Below are 20019 nucleotides of genomic sequence, written 5' to 3' on the forward strand. Positions count from 1 at the left end.
TCCGGAGGTGGAGCATAAAGAGTTGCATAAAAACGGCGCAAGACTTCACATATGTCCGCATCACTAGTGACCCGTCCAGACTCTACCGTATGGAGGTGCAATATCTTCTTACGACTCTCCCTGTGCGAGATTAAACGAGCCAAAAGTTTCCCTCCCTTATTGCCGTGGACGTATAAGCGGTATTTATAGTAAGCCAAAGACTTAGTTGCCCGTTGATGCAAAAGTGCATTAACCGCCGCCTGCAAGGAAAGCAGACTCTGTCTGTTTTCCGACGTAGGACGCAAAGCAAAGGTACGCCGAGCTCTCATCATCAGATCGGACAGACGTAATAACTCTCTATCTCTGGTCTTCCGCACCCGGCTAACATAACTAATAATCACTCCCCGCAGGACCGCCTTCGCCGCCTCCCAGTACAAAACCGGGTTCTCCTCATGCTGCTTATTATGGTATTGATAATCCTTCCACGCCCCTAGAAGATAGGGCAAAAAGTTAGGGTCCTCCTGTAACCACAGCGGATAAGCCCAATACCCAGGTGGGCGAGGCCCCCCACCCGAATCCCAATCCATCCAAACCCATGCGTGATCTGAAATCGCATAAGGCCCTATCTCCACCTTTCGAACCCTAGCAAAGAGCGATCGAGAAACCAGCAGATAATCGATACGAGATTGCGAAGCATGGGCACGAGAGAGATGGGTATAGTCTCGCTCCCCCGGATGCAAGAGTCTCCAAACGTCCAAGAGATCTAGAAGATGACACAACTGAGGAAGACCCCTAGCCTCAGTACCCTCTCCACCCCCAGATGAACGAGATCTATCCAAGGAAGCATCCCAGGCAACATTGAAGTCCCCCCCCACAATCATCGGAAGAGAAGCACGCGGCAACAGTAATGCCTTCAAACGGGCGTAAAACGATTTATCATAAGCGTTGGGAGCATAGACACACCCCACCAGCATTTGAACCCCCCCAAGCACCGCCGTACAAAAAGCATAACGACCATCAGCATCTATAGCCACCGGGGTAATCTGAGTAGCCACCGCTTTCCGAAAAAGAATAGCAACTCCCCGTTTCTTCCCAACGGCGGCCGCCGTAATACAGCGCTCCACCCAACCCCGTCTCAATTTAGCGTGTTCTAAGTCAGTAAGGTGTGTCTCCTGCAACATAGCAATATCCGCTCGCTGTCTCTGCAAATTTTGTAAAATTTTTGCCCGCTTAACAGGCGAGTTAATGCCTCCAACATTCCAAGTAAGAATTTTCACCATTTAACTGACATAAAAATGAAACAGATACAGTGCAAAAGTGATGAAAAGGAGTAGGCTGCCAAGATGCTGCCCCAGCCTACAGCATCCAGCAGAAAACAAGACAAGACCCCAGGGCCTTCCGGGATCAGGCACCGCAAAAACGAACAAAAAAAAAACCACCACACTAAAACCACCCCACGAAACAAAAATCAAACCCCCCCCACCCCACCCCACCCCCACTCCTCCCACCCCCCGACTATTCCCCAATCCCAACTCCAAACCCATCCCAGAAACCCCCCAAGAGAGGCTTTCCCCGAAGGAAAAGCAGATCACATTGGACGCCCACTCCCTCCCCAACCCCTATCACCATAGAAGCCGCAACTGCCCAACACCCAAACCCAGCAGGTAATACCAACAAAGCCCAAAGGAACCCCCCAAGACAAGGGCCAAGAGGCCAACAAGCCCCAGCTCTGCAAGACATCCAACGAAAACAAGCTGGAACTAATCCCAACCCAACTGGAGCTCCCAGCTCTCTCCACATACATCCTAGGTGAACCCAGGCCAACCCCACCCCACTGCACATCACCCGCACCCAGTGTAACCTGTAACCAACCCCCCCCGAAACACACCAAAGGAGCCCCAGTAGAACCCAAACAGCAAATCGTCCAAAGAGTCTACAAGAAGGCAGCAAACAAAAAAAGTACAAATATGGACGAGAAACTCCGGGTCTCCGAAGCTCCGAAGCTCCAGATGCCCAGATCCCAACTCGAGAAGCTCCAAAACAGCGGTCACAGGCCTGAGACCGGCAGACATCGACCCACAGACTGCTGAGCTCCGAACTGCTAGACTAGTCCAGGCACGGCGCTCTCCACTCCAGTAGAAAACATAAATGGCTCCAGGAACACATATGTATGTAAAAGAGCTCAGAGCACCTCCAAACAACCAAGGTCACAATGGCAACTGGGCTAGCGGTACTCTGCGGTCAACAAGCAATCAGGTGCGCAGATCCACAGGATAAACAGGTTAGCTCCTCACTCCGGCGGCCCCTCGGATGATGAAATTGCACTGGTAGAGGGACCCGCCGCAGGCTCCTGGGCCAGGAAAGACTGCGCCTCCGCCACAGTGGTAAAATAAGTGGTAGTCCCATTGCTGTGGACCCGAAGTTTCGCCGGATACAGCAAGGCGAAGCGAATATTGCGTTGTATCAGCTCCGTACACACTGGGGCAAAGGCTCTACGCTGCTGCGAAACTTTAGCAGAGTAATCCTGAAAACATAAAATTCTCTTGTTGTTATAAGTCAAATTCTGGCCCCCACGCATAGCCTGAAGAATAGCCTGCTTATGTACATAGTTCAACAGTTTAATAATCACCACCCGCGGTCTCGCCATCATGGACCGCTTAAGGCCCAACCTGTGAGCTCTTTCAATGCACAGGGGCCCCAAACCTGGTGGCAGAGTGAGGGAGGAAGTAATCCAGGATTCCATCATGGAACGGAGATCAGACTCTGGCAGCTCCTCAGGCAGGCCAACAAACCTCAGATTGCAGCGTCGCGACCGGTTCTCCAGGTCTTCCAAACGATCCTCCAAAGCTGCAAGAGTTTTAGCATGGTTACTCAGCAGGCCCTCCGCTCCGAGCACGCGGTCATCCAGAGCCTCCACTCTCTGGTGAAAAGAAGACACCTCCTGCCCCATCGTGTCCAGTTTCTCCTGCACACGCTCCAGCTTAACATCAAGGGGGAGCAGCCGCTTTTCTAAAACCAGCTCCATCGCGGCAGTCACCTCAGCAGCCACCTCCGACACCCACGCCGGGCTCCCCGTCACCTCAGGGCTAGCCGGCGCCGCCATTTTACTGTCCCCCGCTTTCTGCTTGTCCCGGTCTTTCCTCGGGGTTTTCGCCGACATCGCAGGCTATTGAACCCCGCCGGTTGTAGTCTGGTCGCTAGGCACTAGCCTGCACGGCAACGCGGTGGCGGGCGCGGCGAAAAAGTGCCGATTAAAGGGGGCTGAGCGAGGAAGCGGCAGGAGAGAACGCGGTCAGCGTCTGCCCTGCTTCATGGCGTCACGTGATCCTTGTCAATGTTTATATTAAAGAAAGAGAACAACAAACCAGCCAAACACGCATGTGATGTATCTGCCTAATGAAATTGCTGAAGTTGTTGTGCTCTGTCAAATATTAAGCACAGTGCTCTGCATACTTAAGCAGAAAGCTATAGGCCACATCACCCTCCTGTCATTAGACTGTCTTTTTATATTGAACAGTGGAATGCCTCTTACCTTCTCTCATCACATAATTCCAGATTTTGGTTGCCACATCTCTCACACACTGGCCAGGAGAAAGCTGTGCTCTCATCGACCCCAATAACAGTTCCTGAACAGAAAGTGTACAATTTACAATATTACACAGACATTTTGTGATGCTGCTTCTGATACTATTACACTTCCCCCTCCGAATTCGCAGGATCAGTACTCACGAATTCGGTTAGTTGTGGTTTTATCCTCCGATCCATCCCCTGCCTCTCTCCTGCGTCCCGGACCACCCCAGACCTTACCTGTTTGTCTAGCGGTGACGCAGGGCAGGAGCCATCTTCCTATGCTCCTGCCCTGTGCAGAGATGTCATCAAAAATGGCAGCCGTGAGTTCCCATAGTTGTCTCGTTAGACCACGGGAACTCACAGCAGCCATTTTTGATGATGGCTCTGCGTAGGAATATCGCTCCTGCCCCACTTCACCGCTAGACCTCCAGGTAAGGTCTGGGGAGGTCCGGGACGCAGGAGGTAGGTGGGGGAAAAGGTCCGGGAGACAGAAGGAAGGTGGGGGTGGGTCAGAGTCAGCCCTAAAAGTTATTCGCGGTTTTTCAATATTCGCAGGCCGGCTCTGCCCCTAACCCCCATGTATACAGAGGGAGACTTGTACTACTGATCATTTCTATAGCGCTGCTAGACGTACACAAAAGAGACAAATCTCTGCTCTAATCAAAACAGACAAACAGAGTTTAGGGAACTGCTTACGGTAGGAGTAATTAAAACAGGCATGGGTACTTTATATGTGAGTAGAAGTTACAAGCAACCTCAAAAAAGTGGGCTTTTGAAGACAGCCAGACAGTGGCGTACCAAGGCGGGGGGGGGGGGGGTTTGGTCCACCCCGGGTGCAGCCTTAAGGGGGGGTGCACAGCCGGAGAGGTCTGGAAAATTCCTGGGCTGCAACGGCACTCAGTGGCATTGCGCCCCCCCCGTGACGGCACTCAGCGGCATTGCGACCCCCCCTATGATGGCACTCAACGGGTGCAGCTTTAGGAGGGGTGCACAGCCGGACAGGCCCAGAAAATTCCTGGGCTGCGACGGCACTCGGCAGCATTGGCGCCCCCCCTGCCTCGCGACAGCACTCAAGTTTGGCCCCTTTCTTCCGGCATCAGCAGAACTTCAGATCGGCAACAGGTGCTCAGTCAAAAGCTTCCCCTGACTGAACTGCTTGGGCGGAAACAGGAAGCTGAGTCAGGGGAAGCTTTTGACTGAGCACCTGTTGCCGATCTGAAGTTCTGCTGATGCCGGGAAAAGGAGGCCGAACTTGAGTGCTGTCGCGGGGCAGGGGGGGCGCCAATGCTGCCGAGTGCCGTCGCAGCCCAGGAATTTTCTGGGCCTGTCCGGCTGTGCACCCCTCCTAAAGCTGCACCCGGGGCAGCATCAGCACCCTAAAGTTGTGGGTTCAAACTCCGCACTACTCCTTGTGACCCTGTGCAAGTCACTTAATCCTCTACTGCCCCAGGTACATTAGATACATTGTGGGGCCCCTGGGACAAATAAAGAAAATGCTTGAGTACCTGATTTGTAACCCGTTCTTAGCTCCTTTGGGAGAATGGGCTAAAAAGCCAAATGTATATTCCTCACATTTGGGTGATGTCATCTATGGAATCCAGTATAGACAGTTAACAAGTGTACTGTCACTTAAAATTTTAGCACTGCTCGTATCACACATGTGCTAGTGTCTTCCCACTCGATGTCGGCTCGCGAGACCTGCATTTTAGTAACTAAGCTAAGAAGCCAACTAGGGGAAGTGGGCAGGTTGTGAGAATATATACCTACTGTCCTTGGAAAACATCAGGAAACAGGTAAGTCTGAAAGAGCTGAATGTTAGATCAGTGAGGCTTGGTGCGATCCAAGTAGTAAGCAAGAGCATGTTTACAGTCAAAGGTGTAGACAGTTGCTTTACCAGGGTGAGAACGTGGCCTAGTGAAGAAGACAAGTAGAACTATGAACTGGTTGAGATGAAATTCTGAGACGACTTTCAGGATATCTTCGGATATGTTCAGAGAACCTTAAAATAGTAGAGTCTTATATAGAGCAGATCAAATACAACTGCCTGAAGTTCACTAACCCCACATGCAGACATAAGGGCTATGAGGAATATTACTTTTCAAGTAAGATGTCTGAGTGAACAAGTCGAGAGTGGTTCAAAAGAGACTTCATCAGTATGGATATAATGACATTGAGGTCCCAGGCAATGGCAAGAGGCTTGAGAGAAGGCTTGGTATGGTAAAGGTTTTTCATGAATCTGGAGACTAAGGAATGAACAGACAGTGATTTATTTTCCAATTTGAGGAATGAAATGCAGTGATAGCACTGAGAAGAATTCATATAGAAGTAGTTTTTAGACCAGAATTGGAAAAGTTAAAAAAATAATACAGAACTGACAGAGGACAAGTGATGGGATCTTGAGAATGGAGATCTATTTGAAATTATAACATCCTTGTGTGGAAGGTTTTCTGGTACAGACAAAGTAAAAGCGTCTACTTGCTCAGAGATACCATGTTGTGAGTGCTTATGATAGTGGACTGGAATGGAGGAGAAAGCCTTTGTTCAGTAATGTTGGATAAAACTGAAATGCAATGGGTAGAAGGAGAGGGAACCATGGTTGAAGTGGCTGAGGCACGATTAGAATCATGATGCCTTGATCTTGGTGACGTTTCAGTTTTCCCTGAGGAGAGGTTTTGGAGGAAATGCATAAAGGAACTTCTCTCACCAGTCCAGTAGAAAGGCATCTGACTCCAGATGATTGGGAGTGTAAAGTCTGGAGCAGTAGAGTGGAAGCTTGTGGTTGTAGGGGGAAGCAAAGAGATCTATTTCGGATGTCCCCCAATCTAAGAAGATATGCCATAAAGTAGACGTGTTGAGCGACTACTCATGAAGTTGAAGGAGTTCGCTCAGCTTGTCTGCTAAGACGTTCTGTTTCCCTGCTGGATACAGTAGACTGCTCTGAGTAGAATGTTGTGAGTGATTGCCCAAGTCCAAATTTATGTTGCTTCCTAGTAGAGAGGGCAAGACCCTGTGCTTCCCTGTTTGTTCAAGTAGAACATGGCAACTTTATTGTCGTGCGGATAAGAACTACTTGATTCTGCAAGCAATCCTGGAAGGTGCAGAGGGCAAAATTCCATTCAAAATTGAAGCTATTTCCTGTGGGCAGGTAAGACTGAAATGAAAGTAAATGCTTCTTTGAAGACTAGAGAGCAGAGCCAATCGTTCTTCTCCAATAGGGGTAACAAAATTCTCAGAGAGACTGTGCAAAACTTCTCCTTCACTAAATATTTGTTGAGAGCGCAGAGGTCCAGAATTGGGTGGAAACCTCCAGTCTTTTTCAGTATCAGAAATAACTGGAGAAGAACACTTGGCTCCTCTCCTGCAGATGAATTTGCTCTATTACACTGAGATGGAGAAGGGCTGTAAGCTCTTGGAGAAGAAGGGTCTTCTAGAGGGAGTTGAAGAGACTCTCTTGGAGGGTGGTTCAGAGGTTTTCTTAGTAAGTGTAGGGCATAACCCATAGCCTATCTGGCACACCCATTGGCTTGATGCCCCCTGTTGGAAGATCCGGAGGGAAATTAATGGAGGTGTTGGGAGGGTTTCAAAATAACGATTGTTGTTTGGACTGATTTGAGACTGTAATTTCTGTTGTCTAGGTCAGTGTTCTTCAACCCTTTGACACCTATGGACTGGCGGAAATAAATTAATTATTTTGTGGACTGGCACCGGTCCGCGGACTGGCAGTTGAAGAACACTGGGCTAAGTCGTGCCCATCTCCACCTCAGACCCCGCTCCCATAATAGTTCTAATTGTAACACCATTTTTTCCATTCATTTTTCATATATACACATACATAATATAATCGTATTAACAACACATAATGATTAACCACAAAATTAAAATATACAAAGCACATTCATTCCTACCAGAAAACAGATAACTCCATGAAAGTGCATGACCAAAAGCTAAAAGTACTAATATTTACAAACAAACCTTAAGATGCAAGACTCTGCAAGCAGTACAACCCCAGAAGAAAAGAAACAAATGCATTTCTTCCTGAACAGACAGCAGATGTAAATCAATCACTAAATAAAAAAATAAAAGCATTCCCCCTACCGTTGTTGTCTCTCCCCCCAAATGCTGTGCCTTGCCTTCTGGCCTGCCCCCAGTGTTATCTTCGGGCCGGCTCCCTGAGTGCTGCAGTGCACAAAGCTATGGGCAGCGTCCCAAGCCTCATCTGGAAGCCTTCCTTCTGACGTTGCAACGTCAGAGAGAAGGCTTCCGGTTCAGACGCAAGACGCACGTAGGATCCTTTTCCCACGGCTTTGTGCACTGCAGCACTCAGGGAGTCAACCTGATCGCACCATGGACCGGCGGCTGAAGAACACTGTCTTTCGGCAGAAAATTTCTGCGGACCAGCACCAGTCCACAGACTGGCGATTGAAGAACACTGGTCTAGGACACCTCTGATTATTGAAGTGTGAAGACAAAGAAGGCTGGTTGATATAAACAGGATGGTTATTAGTATTAGTTATAGGACATATTAGGACAGAGTTAAGGATCTCAATATGTATACTTTGGAGGAAAGGTGGGAGAGGGGAGATCAAGCAGCACTATGGGGGAGATCAAGCAGAACTATGAGGCGCCCGGGGCCATTGCATTCTGCGGGTTTGCAATAGCCACTGCCAAAGCGCTGGAGGATGCGTCAAATGCTTCAAAAGTGACTCCAATCATGTACTTCCTGGTTGCCAGCAATTTCTTAAGATGTTGAAAGAGTTTTAGCTGGTCTGAAGGAAGATGTTGAGAACCAGCTTTTGATCTGTACTGCTTTGGGAGATGCCCCTGACGAAGGACACAAAACGGGGCTCTGTAGGGCAATCAGCTGGCACCCCGCATGAAAAAACAAAACAGCGGTTTGCAGATAAGTTCCTGTTTTTCAGCCATTTTACTAAGGGTTTAAAATTCACCAGGCTTTATACTTCTCAGGAGCTTTTCACCAATGCCATTTAAAAGCGTTCTTGAATTGTTGATTTATTTATTTGAATTCTATTTAAACTTAATTCTCCACATTATATAGACACCAGGGTTTTGAGCGATTGACAACAATTTTTGCATTAATTATAGCTTAAAGAGAAAAAGTAAAAAAGCAGTTTAAAAAAAATTTCTACACCACAAATTATAGATTTTTAGATTAGCCCACAGAGTGTTTTAAAATGATGTCTGCCAAACTAAACTAAACTAAACTAAACCTTAAGTTTATATACCGCGTCATCTCCACGGAAGTGGAGCTCGACACGGTTTACAGGGATTAAAAATAAAGAAGAGGAACTACAATGGAAGGAGGGAGAGGTGAAGTGAACAAGCACGTTTGTGCATTTGGCGGTGTTGAACCCTGGTGAACTTGGATAAAACCTTCCACATGAGTTCCCACTTACTGATTAAACACTCTGTTTGTAACATCCAAACAAACACTTGGCATAAGGGGGTTCAGTTAGCCCGAAACCCTTTAGGTGTCTGGAGAATAGAGAGCTGGTCTGGTTTTTGTAGGTTCAAGGTCTGGCAACTGCTTTATTGAAGACTTTAAATAGAAGGACATGTAGAAATTATAGTCCATTATTGCATTAGTAAGCACAGATGCCTGGAATGCACGTCTGCAAATTTATACAGGGTTTTGGCCTTTCTGCCTGGTGGAGTGTTGTCGTATGAGCGAGAACTGTCAGCACTCTTTAGGGAAGATGCTACCACTAAATACTGATTTTGCAGGAAGGAGTTTGTAGTTTTCCCCAGTAGAGAGAGAGGGAGAGAGATATTGAGAGGTGGCAGCATCTGACGTTATCTGCTACTGCCGGACCATCAGTTTAAAAGACCAGCCCACCAGTACTGTGTTGGAGTACTACTACTACTTATTACTTATATAGCGCTGAAAGGCACCTTTGTGGATCCCCCCAGGAGAGAGGGGGGAGAGAGAGACATCGAGAGGGGGGAGAGAGAGACATCGAGAGGGGGGAGAGAGAGACATCGAGAGGGGGGAGAGAGAGACATCGAGAGGCGGGAGAGAGAGAGACATCGAGAGGCGGGAGAGAGACATCAAGAGGCATCGCCACTGTTGCAGGACTATCAGTTTAAAAATCCAGCCCACCAGTACTGTGTTGAATGAGGCACTTTACCTTTGCGGATCCCCCCTCCCCCCCCTGGTATGGAGGGAGGGAGACTGAGAGACACCTAGAGGCAGTGGCATCTGAAATCATCTGTTGCAGCTGGACCATCAGTTTTAAAAGACCAGTCTGTCAGTGAAGCAGAGCCACAGTGCATGTGGTCTCGGGGCATGCCCTAAGTTCCGGAATTCTAGTTCATTGTCTTCTTTTGAGGTACAGTTTTGTTATTCTTATAAATAATGATTAAGTGGAAAAGGAAGACCCCAAAGTTGTCTGCTCCTATGGATAAATATGTGCAAATGAAATTGCTTTCTTTAGCTATAGATGATTTGTCCATTTCTGGTGCCTCCGAGTGAGGGAGGACATTCCACTCCTCCTTTTACTCCTGCTTATCCTATAGGGGCATCTTCCCAAGTTGGTGTTACTCCTAAAAGCAAGGTATCTACAGATTTAGGCAATCTATCTCTACTGCATCCACATGCTGTGTGTGTGTGAGGTTCCAAAAGCTGTAGTTTGTCTCAACATGACTAAACTATTGATCATCCTCAAGATATTGCATTGAAATATATTTAAAAAAAAAAACAACAACAACAAATATTCAGAATAAAGCTGCTAATAGTGGAAGGAAACAGGCTGAAAGGCAAGTAACTAACATGAAAAAGACCTCAGTGTTTCAAGGAAACAACCAAGAAACTATATGTTCAGTTATAAACTGCCATACAAAACACATCCCAGGTCAAAAAACTCCATGGAAAAGATTCATAAAGATACAGTTTAAAATACACAAGTTAAACTGCATAAAAAACAGCAAAAAACTGTAAAAACTTGCACTTATCTTCCATTCATCTCCCACAAGCAGTGGAAATAAATATCCGTTGCTCCAATACGGAACCAGACACACTTTTCAAAGAATGAACTCAGTATTCCCATTATTGATATATGGAGAAGGAAAGAGGACACTGTCGTTCTTTAAATCGGTGAAATACTTTAACCCCATTTTAATTCATGCCGAGTCATTGAGCGTGATCAGAACTTTATAAAGTTGCAATGACTGGAAGGTAAACTTTGACTTCAAGGAAGGTTTTTCAGCCTTCCTTTCAGCGTTTCGTATCTCTGAGCTTTTTATATATTTTTTGATCACCCTCTATTGACAATTTACCTTTAGGGGTCAGTTATTTCGTATATAGCAAAGCTCTTTCTCACCTTTAGCTCTTAAATTTGATATCCCTGAATTCACTTAATCAAATAGAGCTCTATAATTATGCAGACGATGAGGTATATAAACTTAAGGTTTAGTTTAGTTTAGGACTGATGAGTTTATAAAACTACTACACCACAACTTTGTAGTTTGTCTCAGTTGACAGTTGACAAGTGTCTTAATGTGGATTCTAGCATTTATATAAATTCTAGGCTAAGCTGTTGGGGAAGGGAAGGGGAGAGCTTCTCAAAATGTAGACCCAGGTACAGAATTTCCAAAATATTTTTCAGTGCTGGGGAATCAGCTGGTAGAAGATGTTCCCAATGATTAACAGAAACAACATTCTAAACATTTTCAGGTAACATCCTAGTTTCAGTAACATTTTACACTGGCCAGTTAAGATTGTTTTAAACTAGAGGTACTTGAGCTAAACCTCACGTGCTTGCCCCACAGAGTTTAAAATGTGGATTTTTCACAGTAGAATAGGTCATACAAACCTTGCACGGTGCAAACTGAATTAGCCTGAGTTGTAGAATCCAGCTCTTCTAGTTTGACAGGACCAGTCAGCTCACTAAGGTCAACAGCAGCGGTACCACACAAAAGAGGTTTTTGTAGCGAAAGAATGGTACGCTCAACACAAATAATCCTACCTGCCAACAGAGACATTCCAAATTATGGAAACAAGGAAGAGTTTGACTGCAGGGACTAAAATTTATGGTTAAAAACAACATCCCCTGGCTTATGGCCACTCACCTGTTTTGTCACAGTTAGGGCAGCAGTCAACATTGTCAAGGAGGATCTTTTGTATTGAGAACTTTTTGTTCTGACCTTTTACAGATTATGAAATCTTAGTGGACCGATGTAAGAATTACTATATACACTCGAATATAAGTCAATCCGAATATAAGTCGAGACCCCCCCTTTCCCCCTCCCCCCAAAAGGAAGAAAAATGGTTTCCTACCTCCCGTCAGGCTCTGCACCCAGAACCCTTCCTTCCCTCCCTTCCCCTGTCAGGCTCTGTACCCAGCACCCTTCCTTCCTTTCCCTGTCAAACTCAGCACCCTCCCTCCCAGGCTCTGCCCTCTGTCCCTCCTCCCTGCCCTATCCTCATACCTCTGCCGATTCCTGGTGGAAGTGCAGTGGGCAGGAGCAAGCTTTCCGAACTCCTATCCCGCTGCTAACCGGCTGTGCAGATCGAGTTTTTTTGGCTGAGCGGCACGAGCAGGAGCACGATTTGGTGCTGCTGCTCGGCACCAAGTGACTTCCTTACTGGCTCCCATGAATTCTCGCGAGAATTCACGGGAGCCAGTACGGAAGCCACCCAGCGCCGAGCAGCAGTGCTCCTGCTCGTGCTGCTCAGCAGCAAAAGAAACTCGATCTGCGGAAGCCGGTTAGCAGTGGGACAGGAGTTCGGAAAGCTTGCTCCTCTCCGCTGCACCTCCACCAGGGATCAGCAGAGGGCCCACTGCACCTCCACCAGGGATTGGCAGAGGTATGAGGATATGGCAGGGAGGAGGGGGGGGGGGGCAGTGCCTGGTGGTGGCGGCGGCCCCGACCTGAAAAATTCTGGGAGAGGGCATTGGCTTGAATATAAACCAGGACCCCATTTTTGGGCCAATTTTTTGGCCCCAAAATCCCGGTTTATATTCAAGTATATACGGTATTCAAAGATATTATGCATGAACTATTGAGACCTCTAATAAAAGAGCCTATGGGGTATAAGAAGTTCATACCCAACTCGCAAAGGAACCAAAAGGTGTTAACCCTTTGGTAACCAAGATCTGCAGAGCAATAAAGAATGCTAAGACTTATCATTTCTTTTTAATAACGAAACATGTATGCTTTTTTATTTTTTTTAACCTTGTCATACTGTCATTACAATTACTTGCAAGAACACCAAGCAAACTAGAAATAATACCATTGATTAGGACCGGTTTTAACAACTAGGTGCCAGTTTGCCATGGTGACTGAAAAATTGGGCCTGGAGCCTAGGTTTTACTGGACCACCACAAGCCAGCTGTGTTGGAGCTGCAGAAAGGAAGCACTAACAGCAGTAGTTCTGTTTTCACTCCACCTCCCACCGCAGAACCTCCAACATGTATGTGGGTAAGCACATTCATAGAAAGGCATATGCCTCTCTTCCTCCCTACCCCACATCCCCCACTCCAGGAATACTGTGGTAAACAGCAAGAAAGGCAAACAGCTGCATGTCAGGCAGCACCCTTCTATTCTGACACCTGGTGCTGACTGCAAAATTTTAAGAGTTTGGATCTAATTTTGCATTCAGCACCGGGTGTCAGAAGGAAAACTGCTGCCTGATGCACACTTGCCCTTCTTCCCTTCTGCTTGTCTCTATGGTGGGCCAGAGGACAGCACTGGGTTTCTGTAGGCAAATGGAACTGCCTGCATGCTTGCTTCCTTACATGCCAGGGGGTAGTTGAATGCTTGTGTTGCAGTACGGAAAAGGAGACAGAGTGAAAGATGGATGCCTGTGCTATCATGAAAGGGGGAAAGAAAGTGAGAGCTGGGTGCCTTTGTGTTTTTGGAAGAAAGAGGGTGCGAACACTATGGCCCTGATTCTCCAAAAGTGCGTCCCGATTTTAGGCAGTGTAGGCGTCCTACAGCTGTCTAATCAGCCAATCGGGATGCATGTTTTTTTAAAAAAAATGCTCCCCAGGCAGACCTGAAGGCGCCTCCGGGAGCCTAGGGAGACCCACAAGACGCCTAAGCTCGCCTAAGGGCCTTAGGCGAACCTAGGCGGCCCTACGCGTCTCCCTAGTAGAGGAAGAAACGCTTACAATGTAGGCCAGCAAAATGCTGGTCTATATTGTAAGTAGATGCAGCCGCTATACTTATTGCGGCAAGGGATCTCTCTGCCGCTGTAAGTATAGCGGGCCGCGGCCTGTCCGATCGGATGCCCCCCCCTCCAACACTACCGACAGCCCCCCCCCGACACTACCAACCGCCCCCCCCCGACATTACCGATCTCCCTTCCACCCCGACACTACCGATCGCAGGCAGGAGGGTGCCCAATCCCTCCTGCCCAAAGACGCACCCTCCCCCCCGACAATATGGATCGCAGGCAGGAGGGTGCCCAATCCCTCCTGCCCGAAGACGCACCCTCCCCCCCCGACAATATGGATCGCAGGCAGGAGGGTGCCCAATCAATCCTGCCCGAAAACGCCCCCCCCCGGCGCTAACAACCCCCAAACTAACCTGTTCTTCAGGCCAGACGGTTCTTGCCCGTCCAGCTGGTAGGCCCGCCTCGTCGAAATGAGGCGGGCTCGCCCCTTCCCGGCCCATCCCGCCTAAGCCTAAGGCCTGATTGGCCCAGGCTCTAGAAGCCTGGACCAATCAGGCCTTAGGCATAGCGGGTCCGCCCATCCCCACTTAATCTAAGGCCTGATTGGCCAATCAGACCTTAGACTTAGTGGGGATGGGTGGACCCGCTATGCCTAAGGCCTGATTGGTCCAGGCTTCTAGAGCCTGGGCCAATCAGGCCTTAGGCTTCGGCGGGTTGGGCCGGGAAGGGGCGGGCCCGCCTCATTTCGTCGAGGCGGGCCTACCAGCTGGACGGGCAAGAACCGTCTGGCCTGAAGAACAGGTTAGTTTGGGGGTTGTTAGCGCCGGGGGGGGGCGTCTTCGGGCAGGAGGGATTGGGCACCCTCCTGCCTGCGATCCATATTGTCGGGGGGGGGCTTCTTCTGGCGGGAGGGAGATCGGTAATGTCGGGGGGGGGGGCGGTTGGTAGTGTCGGGGGGGGGGGCGGTCGGTAGTGTCGGAGGGGGGGGGGGCATCCGATCGGACACGCCGCGGCCCACTATACTTATAGCGGCAGAGAGATCCCTTGCCGTGATAAGTGTAGCGGGCCGTGTCTAATCTAACCCGATTCTCTAACCAGCGTCTGTAACATGGACGCCGGTTACAGAATCGGGGTTTTGGTGTAGGCCAATTCTGAATAGGACGCCTCTCCCGGGCGTCCTATACAGAATCAGGGCCCCAGGCAGGCCTTCAATATAGGCGGCCTGCCTGGGGAGCATTTTTTTTTTTAAAAACGTGCATCCCAATTGGCTGATTAGACAGCTGTAGGACGCCTACAGCTGCCTAAAATCGGGACGCACTTTTGGAGAATCAGGGCCTATATGTATAACATGGAAGGAGGGGGAGGCAGGAGGAAGAAAGAGGTGGATATCTGTGCTTTCGGAAGAGGGAGGAAGAACGTATTGAACATACATGTAATATGTTAGGAGGGTGTGGAGCAAGAGGTGAGTATCTGTACTTTGGGGGGAGGGAAGGAGAGAGAGAGTACTGGGTATATGTGTAACATGGGGGAAGAGTGGAGCAGGGGAGCAAATGTTGGATTTGTGTGTGCTGGGAAGGAAGTGGTAGACATGGATGCAGTAGCATAGCAGGGGTGGGAGGCACCTGAAGCGGTACCACCCCTCTCCCACCCTCTTCTCCGTTCCCCCCTTCCCCCCATATCTTTTTAACTTTCCCGGTGTGAGCATCATCATCACCAACTTGTCCACGTCGGCTCTCCTTCTGATGTCACTTCCTACATCAGAGGGAGAGCCGACGCTGGCATAAGAAGCAGGTTGGAGTTGATGCTCACGCCAGCAAAACCTAGAAGTATGGTGGGGAGAGGGGGAAATGAATCCACATACATGGGGGGGGGGGAAGTAGTGGGAAGGAGCGGGTGGTGGTGAAGAGGAGGATGGTGCCTGTGTCCCCACCAAGATGACGCCCAGGAAGGACCCCCCCCAGCCTCCCCTTACTACGCTCCTGCCTGGATGTCTGATATGGGGATGAGATATTGAAAGAGTTGTTAAATCTATATGCCACAGGAGGGAGAGTGCACTGGGTGCTTGTGCACTAGGGACGGATGTGCAGATGGAAGAGAGAGAAAGCTGGAAATAGGTATGAAGAAATTTAGTTAAGGGGTGGTCAGTAGGAGACAGTTATGAGTGTGTGTGTGTGTGGGGGGGGAAGTAGTCGTCAAGAGTGAGCTATAGGGGTTTGTATGCTGTGTGAGAGTGTTATCCACTCTAGAAAGGATGCTCACATGAAGCCGCCTTATTCAGTAGAATATCTGGAGCACTAGCAACTGCAGAAGTGGCCCAAAAGAAGCATCATTAACAAGGAGGAGAACCACCCACAGCCTTGTTGGTAGGATCAATTTAAATTTTTAAAGAATCTTTTGGGTTATTTTTGGGGGGAAGAGGGATTCAGAGAGGTTACTACTGTGGGCAAGGATGTAACATGGCTGCTGCTGTGGTGGCTGAGTAGGTAATGAAAAGGATTTAGGATGTGGTTGCTGGGAGTGAGAATGCTGCTCCCTCCTGATTACTCCACCCACCCACCCATCCTTCACAGCTACAGCTTTTCCCCCATTGCTCCACAAACACAACTTCTTTCCACTGCCAGATATGCTAGAGGGAGAGCAATGGGGAGAGCAGTAGCCTCTTACCAATCCTTTCCTGCCAATTTAAATGAATAACTTGCTATGTATCACTTGAGCACATTACAAATGTGTGATTTCTAAATGTGCATAAATAAAGATTCCAGTCTTTCCAAGTTTGGCTCTTAAATACTAAAAAACTTTCTTAAGCCAGGTCTTAAGATAATGAACATTTAATAATACAAGCTCCCAGGACTACTTAGGTCTCTTCTTCAGGCAACATATTACTCTTAAGTCACAACTAAGAACTTACCATTTTCCTTGAGAGCATCCCTAAAATATACCACACAGGGTAAAGAAGCAGCAAGTGTCCGGACTACGATGCTTTCCAGTACACAGGAAGCAATGACAAAGACTGGCACAACTCGCAGTTCTTTCAGACTATGCTCAGAATCAGCCTGTAGGCCTGCATCTGTCACAAACCACCACAGCTCCTGTTGTCCTGATGGGACAGTGATCTTTGCCTGAGGTTTAAAATCAATAATGTGGTTGTTATCACATGAAAGGTACATTCATCCATTTTCAGAAAATGTAAGCTTAAACAAATCAAAACTGAATTGTATGCTTGATCATGCTTATGACTCTATTTAACGATTCCAAGAAAATAAGTCTTCTGTAAGTGGGACATCATCTTAATGTATCCAACTGATAATTATTTGAGCATGGGTATCCAAGGTTTTTCAACAGTGGACTGCATGAATGTTCTAGCCTGTAATAGTATGATTTATACTCTCAAAATCAATTGACTTCAAAAAATGGCCCAGAAATGGGGGTCTTGGTTTATATTCAAGTCCTCTGGTCTACACCTGGCCAGACCTGTTGCAGGCCTCCCGATGCCTTGGTGGTCTAGAGCAGTGAGCCGGGACAGGAGTGATCCTTTCCCACATCCTGTCCTGGCTGACTCTAACCGCCCTGCCTCCCTCCCGGCTCCATGACCCCTACAGACCTTACCTTTAAAGCCCTGGTGGTTTAGCGGTGAAGCAGGGCAGGGCTTCTGTCCCGTGAGAGCCGCAATCTAAAATGCCTGTCGCGTGTTCCCACTGCAGTCTCAGAAATCAGCAGGAACTCACAAGACTGTAACGGGAACTTGTGACAGGCATTTTTGATTGTGGCTCTCATGGGGTATGAATGTAGGAAAATTGCTCCTGCCCTGCTTCACTGCCAGACCACCAGGGCTTTAAAAGGTAAGGTTTGCAATGGTCAGGGAGGTGGGGTGGTTTAGAGTCGTCTGGGACAGAATGCGGGAAGGATAGCTCTTATCCCGGCTCACCGCTGGACCACCAGAGTTTGAGGCAGGCCGGGCATCAAGGCTGGGTAGAAATGGAAGGAAGAAGGGAAGGAGGAAAGGGGAACTGGGTGGCACTTAAATTTAATTGCCCTCTCCCCAGTTTATATTCGAGTCAACCTTTTATTCTCCTTTTGGGAGGAAAAAAAGGTTACCTCAGTTTATATTTTGGTTGGTTTATATCTTAATATACTGTATATGGTATTCAAAAAGCAGCTCTGTAATGCCTCACAATCATGTGTGCTAACTAACTGGGTTACTAACTTTTTTTTTTTTTTTTTACATCTCTGATTTAGAGCGATTCTAACAATTTTCAGGCATTATCCACCCTCCTGTACTTATAGCAGAAGCTTCCAAAAACTTACCAGTAGTTCTGAGAGTGTGGAGATGGAAGTACTCTCAGAGAGAGAAAGAGAGAAAGTTAGGACTTGGGCCTGGCAGTTTTGGTGGTTCATTTTTAATATGCTTAAACATGAAGTAATAATAATGAATACCTGATCTATGAGGGTCATACTGAAATTAATGGGCAACAATTTTTTTTAAATTAGAATTTATTAATGTAGGAAAAACAAGTACCTCATTCTTAATGTACAGACTTTCCTTCTCTTTTCAACATAGTCACCATTTCTCTGTACACATTTTTCCCATCGTTCTGCAAGCTTGAAAATTCCTTTGTGGTAGAACTCTGTTCCAGACACAGACGCACTGCTTTCTGGATGTCCTCCACCATCTCCTAGTGTTGGCCTCGCATCTGTTTTCTTCACAAAACCGAAAAGATGGTAGTCAGAGGGTGCCAGGTAAGCAGAGAGCGGAAAACCGTCTCCTTCATTTCGATATCTCTGAAGGTTGAGTGATGATTTTTCTCTGAACTTTGTGGTTTTCGGTCAACAAATGTAGGACCAAGCGGGCACAAATTTTTTGAAAGCCTAAGCTTTCAATCATTTCCTGCACTGCACTGTGTCCTATTCCAAGTTTTTCTGCAATTTCATTCACAGTAACATGTCTGTTTTCTTTAATGATGTCATCGACCCTTTCCTTGCTAAGTTCAGTGTAGGCAGTGTGAGGGCGACTGCTACGAGGCTGACTTTGGATGCTCGTGTTTCCATCTTTGAAATGTTTCACCCATCTCCTAACATTGCTAGCGCCTATGCACACACCTCCATATGCACACTGAAGTCTGGAGAATTTCTGCAGCGGGGATTTCCTCTTTAACAAGAACTTCAATGACAGAACGTTGACAAAACATCAGTGTTGGCCATTTTATATCTACTGCCTGTGGTCACATTATATACGTTAACGACGTCACAATGACTCAATGCATAGTGTAAAGTCTGTACATTAAGAACATAAGAATTGCCGCTGCTGGGTCAGACCAGTGGTCCATTGTGCCCAGCATTCTGCTCACGCGGTGGCCCTCTGGTCAAAGACCAACACCCTAACTGAGACTAGCCCTACCTGTGTACGTTCCAGTTCAGCAGGAACTTGTCTAACTTTGTCTTGAATCCCTGGAGGGTGTTCTCCCATAAGACAGACTTCAGAAGAGCGTTCCAGTTTTCTACTACTCTCTGGGTGAAGAAGAACTTCCTTAGGTTTGTACAGAATCTATCCGCTTTCAATTTTAGAGAGTGCCCTCTCATTCTCCCTACTTTGGAGAGGGTGAACAACCTGTCCTTATCTACTAAGTCTATTCCCTTCAGTACCTTGAATCTTTCAATCATTTCCTCTCTCAATCTCTTCTGTTCGAGGGAGAAGAGGCCCAGTTTCTCTAATTTTTTGCTGTACGGCAACTCCTCCAGCCCCTTAACTATCTTAGTCCCTCTTCTCTGGACCCTTTCGAGTAGTACCGTGTCCTTCTTCATGTATGGCGATCAGTGCTGGATGCAGTACTCCAGGTGAGGGCGCACCATAGCCTGGTACAGCGGCATGATAACCTTAACCTTCTCCGATCTGGTCATGATCCCCTTCTTTATCATTCCTAGCATTCTGTTCGCCCTTTTCGCTGCTGCCGCCACATATTGCATGGACGGCTTCATTGACTTGTTGATCAGAACTCCCAAGTCTCTTTCCTGGGAGGTCTCTCCAAGTACCACCCCGGACATCCTGTATTCGTGCATGAGATTTTTGTTACCTACATGGGTGAATCTCTTCATAAAAGAGGCGGTTAATAAATCTAAAATAAATAAATAAAAATACTGAAATGTGTATGCTACACTGTGATCTGTCTAGAATGCAAGAGAGAGTGCAGAAATAAATCTTAATAAAGTGAAGGAGGTAATTTTATCTATGCTTTTTAAATATCTTCTATATTGTTGTCACTTATAATATCCCTTTAAGAAAGTAGGTCCTAGATCAGGGGTGCCCACACTTTTTTGGCTTGCGAGCTACTTTTAAAATG

At 47.5% G+C, this 20019-nt stretch overlaps 1 protein-coding gene across 5 annotated transcripts in view; it reads right to left on the reverse strand.

Annotated features, from left to right (window-relative positions):
- Positions 1-20019, reverse strand: part of SPIDR (scaffold protein involved in DNA repair) — a 536511-nt gene that overhangs the window by 22803 nt on the left and 493689 nt on the right. For all 5 annotated transcript variants that reach the window (XM_033933718.1, XM_033933714.1, XM_033933716.1 and 2 more), the window contains 3 exons: positions 16593-16803; positions 11379-11531; positions 3512-3605 (listed from right to left, as the gene is read on the reverse strand). In XM_033933718.1, coding sequence (XP_033789609.1) covers positions 3512-3605; positions 11379-11531; positions 16593-16803 — 458 coding nt within the window. The remainder of the gene's footprint in view (positions 1-3511; positions 3606-11378; positions 11532-16592; positions 16804-20019) is intronic.

This window comes from Geotrypetes seraphini, chromosome 2 (assembly GCF_902459505.1).
Source record: "Geotrypetes seraphini chromosome 2, aGeoSer1.1, whole genome shotgun sequence".
In the NCBI taxonomy this organism is placed as follows: domain Eukaryota; kingdom Metazoa; phylum Chordata; class Amphibia; order Gymnophiona; family Dermophiidae; genus Geotrypetes; species Geotrypetes seraphini.